This window comes from Diadema antillarum, unplaced genomic scaffold (assembly GCF_040938485.1).
Source record: "Diadema antillarum isolate AM-2024a unplaced genomic scaffold, OU_Dant_1.0 seq00000541_RagTag, whole genome shotgun sequence".
In the NCBI taxonomy this organism is placed as follows: Eukaryota; Metazoa; Echinodermata; class Echinoidea; order Diadematoida; family Diadematidae; genus Diadema; species Diadema antillarum.
Window position 1 is genome coordinate 686,384 of NW_027271488.1, and position 15,652 is coordinate 702,035.

General features: G+C 37.1%; 1 protein-coding gene across 1 annotated transcript in view; it reads right to left on the minus strand.

The window, feature by feature from the left end:
• Positions 1-13,954: 13,954 nt before the first annotated feature.
• LOC139734697 (DNA topoisomerase 2-binding protein 1-like) overlaps positions 13,955-15,652 on the minus strand; it is a 41,367-nt gene continuing 39,669 nt past the window's right edge. Inside the window, exon 29 of the mRNA XM_071645490.1 lies at positions 13,955-14,164. Coding sequence (XP_071501591.1) covers positions 13,955-14,164 — 210 coding nt within the window. The remainder of the gene's footprint in view (positions 14,165-15,652) is intronic.

Below are 15,652 nucleotides of genomic sequence, written 5' to 3' on the forward strand. Positions count from 1 at the left end.
ATACAACACCAATTATATATGTACTCATAAAGCTCTTAATCTTAATACACAAAACACATTTTGCTACAGAAAAAAAAACAGAAAAGAAAAATAGTGACCTTGGCGCTTTAAAACAAGAAAAAAAAACAGCACGCAGCACCATTGACTGCTGCATGGTATAGTAGACAATAAAAGTGTAGGTGTGTGCGAGTGACAGTGCGTCGTGTGTGCAGGTGACAGTGCAAGAGAGAATAAAGGCTGTAGCATGCCTATTTGGGGGTAAGGTATACGCTTTAATGAATGTATGCAATATCATTATCAAAGAAAGGAACGGGAGGGAATGAAAAAAAAAACACTTTGCATGGATCAGGGCTTACTGAGACTTCAGAAAAAAAAAGAAAAAGTACATTGATCAAAGACTACTAACTGGAAACATATTTCAATAATAAATACTTTTTAAAATGAGCTTTAAAGGAAAACAGTGAAGTACACTGCTTTAATTGATCAGGTAGGTTATTCCAGACATCGGGACCGTAATGTCTAATTGATTTCTGAGCTAAAACAGTTTTGGGGTTTACAAGGTGAAAATCTGTCGAACGGCGAGTTGGATTTGTGTGTATATTCGAATTTAAGTGAAAAATATTATGAAATAAAGAGGGAAGTTGATTTGTTGCATACTTGTACATAAATATACCTGTTTGTAAAATGTGGATGTCCTGAAGCTTCAAAGTATGCAAACGATGAAATAAAGGATCTGTATGAGATAAATATGTGGAATTAGTAATAATACGAATAGCACGCTTTTGGAGTAAATACAATGAATTCAGTTTAGTAATACTACAATTTCCCCATACAATATTTGAATACAATATATGAGGCAAAATTAAAGAATTATATAAAATAATCAGGGATCGTTCTGATAACAGATCTTTCAATTTCCAGAGTACACCAAAGGTTTCCGTTTAACCAAAGGAATATTTTTCTGATAATAATACAATAATCTGCTGATAAATTTTTCATAAGCAGTATCAGCATTACTTTCATCAAATACATCGCCCCATTCTTCCTGCGCTAAATCAAATATCAAAGAATTTATGTTACTTTCTGTTTCCTTATAATACATTTGAGATTTTTTATTTTCAAAATATTATTTTGTTTGCAAAGAGCTATTGTTGATGGTAAAAACAGGTAAATGATCGGATATATCATAATAAAATATACCATTTGTGAATTCTGTGTTTATTACATTTGAAAATATGTTATCAATAAGAGTTTTTGATGTACTAGAAATTCTTGTTGGGTTGTTGATATGTGGTTGAAATAAGAAAGTTGCCAATAAACTTAGCAACTGCATTGTATGATTATCAGAATTATTTAAAAGATCAATATTAAAATCTCCCATTATAAAAGTGTCTTTCTTTTCCTGAGAAATAATACTCAGAATTTGATCAAAACTTTCTAAAAAACAATCAATGTTATTTCTTGGGGACCTATATATATTACCTATTATTATATTTTTTGCTTTACTGTTCACAATTTCAACAAAAATATCTTCCGTACCCTTGATATGTAAGTCATGCCTGACTTTTATATCAATGTTATTTCTAATGTAGAAAGCAACCCCACCTCCCTTGCCTAAGTAACGATAAGAACGATACATTCGATAATGCTCTAAATTAAACATTGGTGGTGAATTTGTATTAAGCCAAGTTTCTGATATGCCAATTATAGTAAATTGAAAATTTTGTAATGAGGAAAGAAATGATTCTATGGAATCAAAATTCTTATTTAAACGTCTGGCATTGATGTGAAGAAGACTAAACAAATCCAAAAATGATTGAAATTTATTTTGTTTTATCAGTGCATTAAACTCGGCAGTTGTGTAATAACTACTTTCGGAATCATTCAAACTTTGATCATCAAAGATCATACCATGAGGGATCATTGTCGGTGTGGGGGTATGAGTAGAAATTGAAGGTTTGTGGGAAGAGGTTTGAGTGCAAGTGCAGGTGCCTGTGTGTGCATGTGCGCTGAGCGTGCGTGCGTGTGCATTCATCTTGAGTGTATGTGATAAAGAGTGCAGCGTCTAAGTTATTTACTTGAAACTAGAGTCACCGTATACAGAACTAGAAAAATAGATACATACGAGTCTCATTGAACCCAGAGTAATTGAGCAAGAAGGTGACAGGAGCAGTGACATTGGTGTATTGACTATAAAAAAAATCAAGCTGGTATAACAATCTCAGCTCTGGAGAGGTACAAAAGAATGGAATTTAGCAGCAAATAGCCTTGTGTGAAGTACTGAAATTATTGTGAGCTATTACGAAACCAAAGGAGCTAACAGTATACAACTTAATACGGTTAATGAACTTAGAGAAACTTGGTGGGCTTAAAGTCATTGGACAAGGGTCGTCGTACTGGACTAAAATTCCCGTGCATATTTTTTATCATCTTTCAAAAAAAAAAGAAATTATCAAATTTATGGCAGTTAAACCAAATCGGTGTTTGCAGCATCAGGGATAAGATAAATGCACTGACACATTCATGCAGAAACATGCTGTCTTTAAACACTGTGAAAGTGCTAGTTGTTTCATTACCCTCTTTTAATAGAGGGTCACAAAAAAAAAAAAGAAATGGAACAGAACCTGGCTGCACATACAGTTGTATATTCGTATATAATGTGGAATGACGATCGAGTTGTCGCCTCAGGATCGGAATATTGCTATGTGGCATTGAACAACGTACTGAGTAGAATTCTCCAGGAAAACCTGGAAGACCAAGAGTCATTAACCGTAGGCTAGAAAATAATATAACACCTGACATGTTCGCGTTACTTTGTGGTTCAACATTTGGCTAAATGGATGTTTGTGAAAAGGTCTACCAGGATGGAATAGAACAGTAAGACACTCTCGTTCAAATGTCTTGACAATCTGAGCCTGGATAAACTTAATTGTAATGGAATTATAATGATTGATACGAAATAGGGACAGCCACAATGGGCAGTGCATACTGTGAAAATCTTGTCTCACTTTTCCCATATCATTGGGAATAGAAACAACAAAATAGTAGGATATTGAGGGAAACTTTAATGCTCTTTTAGAGAACCACTTGTCTATTCACAACACTCGATCTGAGATAATTAGAAAGTCGTTTACTGTAAATTAGCTTTGTACTTCATCAACTTCATACAAATAATGCAGGTCACACATCGAACAGATACACTCTGGATAACATTAATACTAAAGATTGCATATGCTATCAAAAGAGATGAAAACAAGAGGAAATTTGTAGAACTCTTCTTCTTGAGCTTCAGTTTACCTGTCATCAACCACTGATGCTGTGAAGTTATCAGCTGTTAGAAGAGGTCATACGTAGTCAATCATCAGTTAAAGGGGAAATCCAGTCCAAATATAAGTTAGTCTAATAAAAGAGAATCTGACAAGTTCACTGGTAAAGATTTGACTGAACCGATGAAAAAAAGGAAGTTATGACATTTTGAAGTTTTGCTAATTTCTGTAAAACAGTTCTTATACAGTGGATAAGAATATGCAAATGAGTGAGCTAACCATGTCATACCCACACAATTTTCCATTGGTCATATACAAAAAAAAGACAAAAATTCAATGTTTCTGTCATTGAAGTCTGAAACATGATGTTATTCCCGGTTGAATAACTTCAGAATAGTGATCAGTTAGGTATGTAAGGATTTTAGCCTCGGGCATAATTGCATTTGAATGAAAAAACTGGAAATTTCACAATTTTATGTACAAACCATACGGCAAGTTGTGAGGGGATGACATGCTCACTTTGCCATTTGCATATTCATATTGACTGTTCAAGAACTGTTTCCTGAAAACTTAGCGAAACTTTGAAATGTCATCAATTCATAATTTTTCACCCGATTTCGATCAAAATTTTATCGTTGAACTGCTAATAATTTACTCTTTCTTATCAGACTAACTTAAAACTGGACTGGATTTCCCCTTTAAAACTATATCAGGATGAAATGCAGTTAAGGGTTATGCACGTATGCGATTCTAAATGCATTTTTCAATTTACAATTGTGTGGGTATAGAACAGACTGTCGGAGCAGGGTGGATAGACGAACGCTCGTCTCGGACTCATTTTTTTTTTCAATGGAACGTGCACCATTTTGAAATCAGTACAATGTATGACAACATTTTGCTTTAATCTTCTGTAGACATCTACACAGATGTTCTTTTCTACCGGTGCGACGTTTACACGAAGTCCCTGAAGATGTATGCATTCACTACCAATGGAAAGAAAGTATTGTTTCGTATTCCTTACAAAGGAATGTCGTGGTGTGTTATTCGCCATTTTGACGGGTCTTTGTTCGTGATGATTACCAACAAGGATGTTGTGCAGTTGGACATAATTGTAAGATCCCACGTTGCAAAACCAATGGGTCCTCGGTTGCTAGAGGGCAAACAATACAACTTCTTATTTGATGAGATGGAAAAATTCGATATTGTAAATGCGTTCACTTTCTGACCATCTAATTACATGAAGATATCAGAAGCACAAAAAAAAAATATGAATGAATAAATAAATAAATAGATAAGGTAGTTAGTATAAGCCAGTTCGGAGTTAGCTCATTTTCACGTTGGTAAGAATGACTTTTCTTTTTTTTCTCAGTCTTGCCTTTCACTTGATCTATATTTGCGACAAATTGCATAAGCATAAGCATAATGCATAAGCTTGTCTGACGTAAAAACAATTAATATGGAATTAACACTCATATCAAAACAATATATCAACTTGTCGGGAACACAAGTGACCGAAATGGTCCGTCATTTAACAATTTATTTGGGGGAAGTGTCAATTTCATTATTTTTCACGAAATATATTAACAAGTTGTTTTTTTTTTCCTTTTAAGATAGTATAAGGCAGTTCGGAGTTAGCTCATTTTCACGTTGGTAAGAATGACTTTTCTTTTTTTCTCAGTCTTGCCTTTCACTTGATCTATATTTGCGACAAATTGCATAAGCATAAGCATAATGCATAAGCTTGTCTGACGTAAAAACAATTAATATGGAATTAACACTCATATCAAAACAATATATCGACTTGTCGGGAACACAAGTGACTGAAATGGTCCGTCATTTAACAATTTATTTGGGGGAAGTGTCAATTTCATTATTTTGCACGAAATATATTAACAAGGTTTTTTTTTTTCCTTTTAAGAACGCCTAATACCAGGCTTGCACCATTAAAAATTACTGTGAATGATCATTATATTAAGAAAACTTATATACTTCAGTGAATTAAAATACCTATATGCCTGTTCATACGAGTGACCTCTCTCTGCTCATGCGCAAAGTAGAACTACAGTTTGGCTTATTCAGTAATTGTGGTCATTTATTTGTCCCTTTAGTAGCCTTTATAGATTTCAAAGACCACCTGCGAAAAGGGAAACAAAGTTTGAAGGCACACTTATCAAATAAAAGTGCCAGAAACAACTTAATTCGCTATCATTCAATGAATTCACCATCCACGTCAAGCCTTGTATTTAATTTTATTATGGAGTCCAGTGGCATAATAATATTATTGTTGAAATCTGTTTAAAAGAAGAAATCGGCACAGATGTAGACTGATATCCTACGTAAATATGGTAATTGGGTCCTTCAGAATTCTGACGTCTTCTGTTTCACGGTATTTACAGTGTATATATATATATATATATATATATATATATATACAGTGTATATATATATATATATATATATATATATATATATATATATATACACACACATACAGAGTCAAACATGTCTACAGCGGCCACCCAAGGAAACAACAAAAGTGGCCGCTATAGACAGGTTGGTGGCCAATTTGAATTTCAATACCTGCATTTCATAATAGCAGAAAATACCGTATGTAAGCACATACCAGCAAATACGTTTGCATGTGCAGCTATTATGGGGATTTTGTCGTACAATTCAATTCACTTCATTTTTTTTTTTTTTTTTGGCCTACTTCTGTTCTTTTGATTTTAAACACATTTCGGCCAAAAGGAATTGCTGTGGTTTGTACGGTTTGCACGAACGTGGTTCATGAGCGCCGAGTTCTATGGAGATTGATAATGTGTGAAGCTTACGTAAACAACAAACAATACCCAGACAAGTACCATAATTGTCTATATTCAAAGGGACTTAAAACAAAATTAGTCGTCATTTTAGTAAAATTCTAAGATGTTATTAGGAGTTGTCTTTGCCTTTGTAGCACCTATTCTGGACGGCATTACTGAAGCCTAGATTCAATCTAGTCAAGTTAGTGGTAAGACGACTTTTCGTGGCAAAGAGCTGCATTGATTTAAACAATCATATCTGTGTGATTGTGACAGAGCTAGGACTCGGTAGAATTCACGCAATGAACGTAAAAGACATCGTATCCATGGCTGATTTAACGGTTCAGCTAAATCCTTGTGGCGCTATACGCAGGTAGATATTCACCACGGGATACAAAATGAGTGGCCGCTGGCGGCGTTAGGCAGGCGGCCGCTATACAAAGGGTCCATAATATAGTACAGCAATTTCGTGCGAGAATTTTTTCAGTGCCCGCTATAGAGAGGTGGCCGCTGAGACAGGTTTGACTGTATATATTCATATATACAGTGTATATATTTCCAACTACAATGTACAATTGTATGCCGATCTGAATTATGTAAGGCTCGTGACTAAATTAATAGCTTCAGAATTAATCATCAGTCCTTCTATTTCAGTTTTTATTTTTAGTTAATTTTATTCATCCACTTCTCTTATGTCCATTTCACGTAATTTTGTATATATTTGCAATTTCATTCATGTATCTCATTATGATAATATGGTACTTTGTTATCATCTTAATCTTGAAGGGCATTTTGCAAAATAAAACACATAACAATTTTGGCAACTTTTACTTTTACTTTTGTGCCTTGGAGGACAAAAAACGAATGTGTTCACCCATGCGTAAAACTTCTCTTTGTATTTGCCTACTTGGTTGATGCCAAATTAAAATTACCTTTAATATGGTATCATAGCGCATTGACTTTCATCAAATTTTCTGTGAAAAATATGAACTAAAAAGGTGGCTTTCTTTTTTTTCTTCTTCTTTTGCTGGGTGGCTGAGTGCATATATTATAAACAAATAGTATGATTTTCTTACTACAGGTGTTATCATGGCTATTATTCAAGGCATGCAATGAATAATGTTTGTAATCACGTCGATGAAAGTCAAAATTGTCAATTTGGTCAGTCAGTCGCCATATGTGCGGGTCTGTTCCTTTTTCCATTGCGGTCAGTTATGCGGCGACATTGATGGTCGGGAAATGAATCTGATAGTCTCAAAAAGAACTCTACCGTCTGGCACACGTATTCATTTCGAAAGTAAGAACTTTTAGGCGCTGTCTGATATCATAATCAATACAATATTTGTTTTGCATATAAGATTTCTTTGGAAATACGTGAAACGTAACTGTGGCTTTAATTGGACTTTTTTCTCTATTTAAAAAAACAGTTAAGGCTTGTGTATTGGGAGGTTCTATCGTAACTCTATCATCACGCTGTTGAACGTTTCTAGACAAAACCAAGAGTTTTCTGAGGTGATACTTGTACCTCAGCCACTTTGCATATTTATGGTTGTGACCAATATAAGTCTTTGTGATAACAAGTGAAAATAAAATTCCATAATTTTCTCGCTATATTGTACGTCTGTTCATGCTGAATATGTACATGTAGCACATTGAATATGTACACAAATGGAGTTATGTACATATTCCATACTCTTTTTATACTGGTATTTGTATTTATTAATATTTGGATGTGGAGTGGAACTGCATTACCAGTATTTCTGACACTTTAAAAAACAAGGCAAGTGCCGAAATGTGTCTCGCCCACAAATGTACAACACATTTGTAAAAATCTAAGTTGATTGTTATAAAGTGGAATCAAGGCAAAGTGTTAGTACAAGAGGAGTTTGTAACTTAACATTGACCCCTAAAAGTTTATTGACCCCTGTTTGTGACCGTTGACCTTGTGGTGATCTTCAAATCCCCAAAAGACATCCACCTCCAAAGTTTGGACAGACGGACAGACGGACGACGGATAGACAGACGCCGCAGGTGATCCCTTAGTCTCCCTTAACCTCCGTTGGGATCGACAAAAAATCAATTAAAGGCCATCACAACAACATAAATATCATCATGTAAGCCAATCAGTGATAAATACAAGATATTTCTCATTTATTTCCTGTCATAAAATATCCAACAGTCGACAGATGTATAGATAAACTATGATACAATATTCACAATAAATTACTTACTCATTTACATTTCATAGCAAAAGTCAGTCCTCTCTCTCTACACGCACATAATTTATACAACTGATCAACGTATCGTCGTGCGCCCAGGAGAACGACGCCAACTCACGCGATTCAAGAAGGGTGTGCCAGGGAAAACGATGCGAACACTGGCGAGGCCCATAGGTATAACACGTACCTTGTGTGTGGTTGTGTCCTTCTCCCAGGCATACATTGATATTTACAAACTTTCAGATCGTAAACAGAGACATAAGAATACTAACTTAGCTATGAAGCGCAAAGTCTCCAATTTACTCATTACTGCTCCCGGCAATGTTGATGGTGAAAAGCATGATAAAAACTTTTGAACTTTTGAACTTTTGGTCTGATATTTTGTGATGGCAGAAAACATTTGTGTACTGAAGTGGTGAATAGCAATGTGATAGACTCAAAGGCTTGCCCTGCATAGGGGGTGGGATTCGAAATGGCACTACTTGTTGGTAGGATACATAGATGGTGACCCAACACGTCACCTGGTTACCACATTCAAAGTACAAACTGTTCCCAACGATATCACAACCAGTAAAGTGGTCCAGACACTCAAAACATACCAGGTACACTGTAGTCACACCATGTGAAGTTCACAGAGAGAAGGGAAAATCAAAAGCTGCTGAATGGACTTTCTCAATTACCAATATTTCGATTTTCCATGCACTGGAGATTGATACAAGATGAAATGACTTGGTAATTGTTCTTAAGTTACCTGTCAATACACCTCCCATGTCTTAATACTATTTGACTTGCTGAATGTATTTTATGAACAAAATTTGTGACATAAGATGCCTTTGAAATGAGCAAACTATCTCTCTTCTTCTTTGTTCTCAATTTTCATATGCTTTTTTCTGTTTTTTTCTTCTTTTTTTTTCTGGCAGGGGGATGAGATTATAAGTTGTGGAAAACACACGTATCCTTAGCTAAACACTTGCAAAATACATGTACAAGCACAGACTGCCACAACTAATTGAACTCCAAGCCAAAAACATCAAGGCCATGGTTCAAGGGATGTGAACCCCATTATTGCCAGCTTACACCTAAAGTGTTTTTTCTGATAGACCACACAACCTCAGAATACAACGAGTGAAATACCTTAGAAGTGCCAGACAGACATTTTATATGTAGGCGGGTAACACACTTACAGACCTGCTATCCATATTACTGTATATGCTAAATATTTCGTAAGGTTTTTATTTTCGCAAATTTTGCGAATTGGCATTTCGCAAATTTAAAGACACGCAAAAATGTTGACTCTGATCCTAATATGAATGTGACATGCACGTACACATTTCTCCCTTCAGTACTGTACTCCACAAACGTGAATTTAACAACTCGCTAAATCGTCAGGAAGCCCCTATTTGCGAAAATTTAGACTTGCTAAATATATGGCGTATACAGTAATCTACCAGATAACTTATAGGGAATAATGGATCCTGAATGCCTGTACAGGCAAAGCCTTTATAAGGAGATAAGTATTTTCTGATTATATAGAATCCTGTTAAAAAGAACAAGATAAATACAGCAATTGTACAAGTAAAATCCTCCTATACACATTGTAATAACAAAGTCTTGTTGTATCCAAGTTCATTATAACGGGGTTCGTCTGTATGTGAATCAAAATTTACGTAGTTACTACAGTGCACTCCTGGGGCCCGTTTCATAAAACTTGTCATCAGTGACAAGTTGTCACAGATGTGACAAGCTACTGAAATCATCGCATCTGATTGGCTGAGAGCAAATTTGTCATAGAAATGTGGCAGTTGTCACTGATAACAAGTTTTATGAAATGGGCCCCTGTTATAACAAACACGATTATAACAAAATTCTGGTTACAACGAAGTAAAAATTCAGGCTGCAACACTATCAGCTCTATATCTTTTATTGTTTACTTGTTTAGCTATAACAAAATTTCAATAAAACGAAGGAAAACTGCGGGTCGCGAGGACTTTGTTACAACAGGAGTCTACTGTAAATGTAGAAGCCTTTTTTCAGTACAGACAAAGACCAGGATCCACCTGAAATACTGGCATGGATTACTATTGCATCAAATTCATGGTGACAATGTCGCATTTGACGGAAAGAGTATTATCCTTTAAACCTGAAGGAAATACAAAAATTTAGCAAAGAGAGCACAGCATTGCACTAAACTCAGTACGCCATTAGCGAAATACATTCGGGATGCGGTGTGGCCGCATTTCTTCTTACCCCACAGAATCATTGTCTCGAGAAAAAGGAATTCCACATCAGCTTAAAAGTGGACCCCTGTTCATCACGTGCAGAAGGGACAAACTCCAGATGAAATGAGCAAAAATTTATTTCAAACATGCAAACCACGATGCACATACGCAACACCACATAACAAGAGGAATCACTAACAAGAGCAAAAATTTCATTGAACAAACGATCCAAATTTGCAAGTTCACTTGGATGTCCAACTCTGTACCTCCTTCAAAAACATAATGGCAATTGATCATTTCAAACTTCTGCTTTCATAGCTTCACTTCAAATCAGTAGTGTCAGTCTCAATATGTAAATTTTTCTGCAACACCTATCGCTGCCTCACATCTGTGTCTCCACTACACCAGTCTGCCAAGAGGTTTTGTACCCGTGAAACCCTGTATCCAGACTGTCTGCCATGCCACACGCTAGCTGTTCTCTGACTTAACCTGGTCTCAACTTCAAAAGCCAGGATATGCGCAGTGTTGCTCACTTCAAAAGTTACTTTGAAAATTGCTTTCGCTTTATCAAATGGGTCTACAAAGACGCATGTCTGCTTAACTCTGTGTCACATTTGCTTGCCAAACTTGGTCAACGGCTTGCCAACTTCACATATTTTGTTCAGACACCGATCTTAAGTTCACGTGCATTTCAATTTTGCGAATTTCGCGAGAGCCAGGATTCGCGAAATTAAAATGCACGCGAAAGTTTTCGTCTACACTACATGTATTGTATGTTAGAGGCAACTCGCAAATATTTCATGCCACTAAAATGGCCGTCGGCTCCAATTCGCGAAAATTTCATGCCGCGAAAATATTGTGTTTTACAGTCTGTATGCCACAGTATATTGAAAGCATCAATCTTGACATTTCCTGTACAATTTTGCAGCACTACATTTCTAGCATTAAACGATTCTATAATGAGACGCATGTAATTTTAAAAAACAATGTTTTCAAAAGCGCTGATGCATCACGGTCTCAGAACAATGTGGCTAACAGGGGGCTTACACTATTGCATACAAAAAATTAAAATGCAATGGCTACACCATACTGCAGGAGACAACTGGCATAAAGAGATCTGATATCAACAAATACCTGACACAACAAACTCAATTTCTTTGGTCCCATGCAACAAAGCCTATTGGGTTTTTTCCTCTATCAAAATGCCCGATATAATGAACAAACTTTTCCTGGCTCAGCGAATCTCTTTGTAACTCAGTTTCCACTCTTTCCCACTTGCGATGCTTCATTTCATTGATAAAGTGTTTGAACTCCTGTCTCCTAGCGATGTCTAGTCCGTTTGCTCCTCGGCGTGGATGGCGCTTCAGATGGCCTCCTCTTGCTTCCCTGGGCAGCCTGCTCCACCAACCTGTCAAAATAAAATGAGACACAGCATTTTCGAAAACCATTTTTTTCCCACCATTTCTTTCTTTTTTTTTTGGGGGGGGGGGGTATTCGAGAACGGATAAAGTTTAGTGTAGTCACAAAAACAAAATCACTATTATGATCTGCATCGAGATGCAAAAGTCAGTCTGCATTTACACTTTTCTTCCTATCTGGGAAATATCTTACAATTTCATGAAGTAACTTGGCGAACAAGGGTCACAGTTTACAGGCATGTGCAGTTTGGAGGTACGAAGCGCTTAGTGAGCTTTTTGGCCATGAGAGAACAGCGGCAAATAAGATTGATTTTCACATCATGATGCAAAACCGACAACTTTTGTGCATGAATGGGCCTATATGCCAAGCATAATTATATACTTTGATTGTACAATCATCTTTTTTTTTTCTTGATTAAAAAAAACAAAAAACTAATAACTTTAAGACAAAGACAAAAATAAAAGGGCTGACATACTTCTGAATGATGGGCTTGGCCTCATTGATGATGTAATTCTCAGGGTCAGGACTTGGGTCATGGACCAGGAAGTCTGCAATGTACTCTGGCTTGAGACAGAGAACTCCAGACTGCACCAGGTCCTCCAGAGCAACCTGAAAATTAATCATTTGAAATTTTTTGAGACGTATCAACAAATATAGCAAGGATTAAATTCATAATAACAAAATAGAAACTCGCCGAGTTAATTCAATATTGGGTGAGATTTAAACCATGACATACATGTATATACTCCTAGTTTTGATTCTTTTGTTTTCAAAGTCCTCTCAACAGGTAAATGATGTCCATAATACTCTTACTGACTGCACAACACAGATACTGAAGAGCATTTTGCAATGATGAAAACTGAAACAAATTCTTCCTCTCCATCATGACTACATGTCACATAATTACTGTGTACTTTAACCCTATTCTAACTGGGCTATTTGAGACCAAGTTTTTACTGGGGGGTTCAATTTGACCCCCCCTTCAGATCTCGGCCGCCGATCGCGCAATCGCCCAAAATTTTGCCTGAACATAGAGCCGGATGTCAACTACAAGATTACATGGTCATAAAATAGAAAAATTTTGATTTTCAATTTTTAGTAAATAATTATGCAAATTTACGCATGAAATCATATTTTCACCTATAACTCCATTAAAAAGACTGAATGATTGCTAAATTTTTGTGTCAGAGTTCCTCAAGACACATTGAACAATTTTCTTGTAAAAAAATAGCACAATCAAAATCAGTTTCTTTTGTTTTTTATTGTTTTGTTAATTTCTTATGTATTTCATTTTTTTTGGACCTTTTGTTTTCTATTGTTTTTTGGCCAAAATTTGTTGCAGGCACTTTTTCAAGCTTATCTACATTAAAATTGATTAATTTCAATGGTTAAAAGTTGAAATAATCTAATTTATATCAATTTAACCAAAAAAAAACACAATTTGCATTGGATTTGCACATGATATCATGAATTTGAGCCATTATCGGGTTGACATGCATACGCAAAACATTACGTAACTTCAGAACGGTGTACCCGGACATCGCAAATTTGGTCTCAAAATTTGCGGGAGACTTCAAAGAAAAAAGTCATGACTAGTAACTGATCAGTGGGAATCAGTGGGAATGCTGGAGGATGATTGTTCCAATCCTTGTGGGATTTATTTAAGAGCACATTATATTCTATTGTTGTGTGAAAATTATTTGCTTCAGAATGGTCTCATATTCAAGTAATGTGCAGTTTAATATTTCCAGGTTAGCATGCCTGTACAGTGATGGGCATTAAACTGCACATTACGTGAATATGAGACTATTCTGAAGCAAATAATTTTCACAGAACAATAGATATATAATGTACTTTTTAATGAATCCCAAAAAGAATTGGAACAATCATCCCCCAGCATTCCCACTGACCAGTTACTAGCCATCCCCTTTAAATATGCTCGAATAGAACATTGACTTGAATTTGGAACAAAGGTAAATAGGAAGGTAAATGTAAAAATACTGCAAAGAACTCAATGGAAACTGCCAGAGTCAACGTTGTCTTACCGTGCTGGCATCGGCCTTGACCTTGTGCAGGTCAAAGAAAGCGTGGTTGGCATCGCGGTGGGCGGAGAAGGGGGGTCGGACGGCCAGCACCTTGGCCCCGCCCGCCTCCAGCAGGCGTTTGAAGCACATCTCCTTGCTCTTCTCCACCAGGAGGAGTACCTTCCAGCCGTCAAAGGCCCCTTCGTGGCATCCCGCCTAAAGGAAGGGGAGCATTACACTAGTGATTGCTGTCTCCTTAGCATCCAACATTCACACCTGTGATTGCTGTCTCCTTAGCATCCAGCATTCACACCAGTGATTGCTGTCTCCTTAGCATCCAGCATTCACACTTGTGATTGCTCTCTCCTTAGCATCCAACATTCACACTTGTGATTGGTGTCTCCTTAGCATCCAACATTCACACCAGTGATTGATGTCTCCTTAGCATCCAACATTCACACCAGTGAGTGCTGTCTCCTTAGCATCCAACATTCACACCAGTGAGTGCTGTCTCCTTAGCATCCAACATTCACACCTGTGATTGCTGTCTCCTTAGCATCCAGCATTCACACTTGTGATTGCTCTCTCCTTTATAGCATCCAGCATTTACACATATGATTGCTGTCTCCTTAGCATCCAACATTCACACCTGCATGCCGTCAATCCCTCGTTTGAGGCGAGACCCCACTTTAACGAAGCTGATGGGGTGCTATACCCCCCTAACGATTACTTCGTTTGAGAGTTAGGAGTCGAAGTATTTGTCCATTGCAAATTAACTTTCTGCTCAGGCGTGACAAACCTGGAGGCCAAGCCAGGGTTTAATGACTACAGCAGCTGTCGTATTACGTAAGAGCATGATAAGGATATCTGCCAGTGGCAGACCATTCAAAGTGAACTCAATTTTCTCTATCCTTTCTAAAGTTTTCAATTTTATATTCTATTGAGAAATTCTATGGTCATCCATTTTACATTTCGAACGAAAAAAATTGACCCGTAAATAACGAAAATACAGGAATAAGGAGAGCATTGCCAGTTTGCCGGTGCTGACAATGTGTAATGCACACGTACACACACGCACCATGGAGCTACATAGCCCATGCCAAATCCAAAACAATCTCCTCCTCTCGCGGTGCCCCCCCCCCCCACCCCCCCCCCCCCCCCCCTTGGCGCTGTGGCGATGACTGATGCTTAGATTAGGCCAGGGTCAAGAAACAGGTGTTTTATATCTTTGGTTTGTAAGTCATTGATTGCCAACATATACACTGGCATTATTTACGGGGGTGTAGCCTCTTCAAACGAGAGATTTACGTCATGTGTGATTGCTCTCTCCATAGCATCCAGCATTCACACCTGTGATTGTTATCTCCTAAGCATCCAACATTCACACCAGTGATTGCTGTCTCTTTAGCATCCAACATTCACACCAGTGATTGCTGTCTCCTTAGCATCCAATATTCACACCAGTGATTGCTGTCTCCTTAACATCCAATATTCACACCAGTGAGTGCTGTCTCCTAAGCATTCAACATTCACACCAGTGATTGCTGTCTCCTTAACATCCAATATTCACACCAGTGAGTGCTGTCTCCTAAGCATCCAACATTCACACCAGTGATTGCTGTCTCCTAAGCATCCAACATTCACACCAGTGATTGCTGTCTCCTTAACATCCAATATTCACACCAGTGAGTGCTGTCTCCTAAG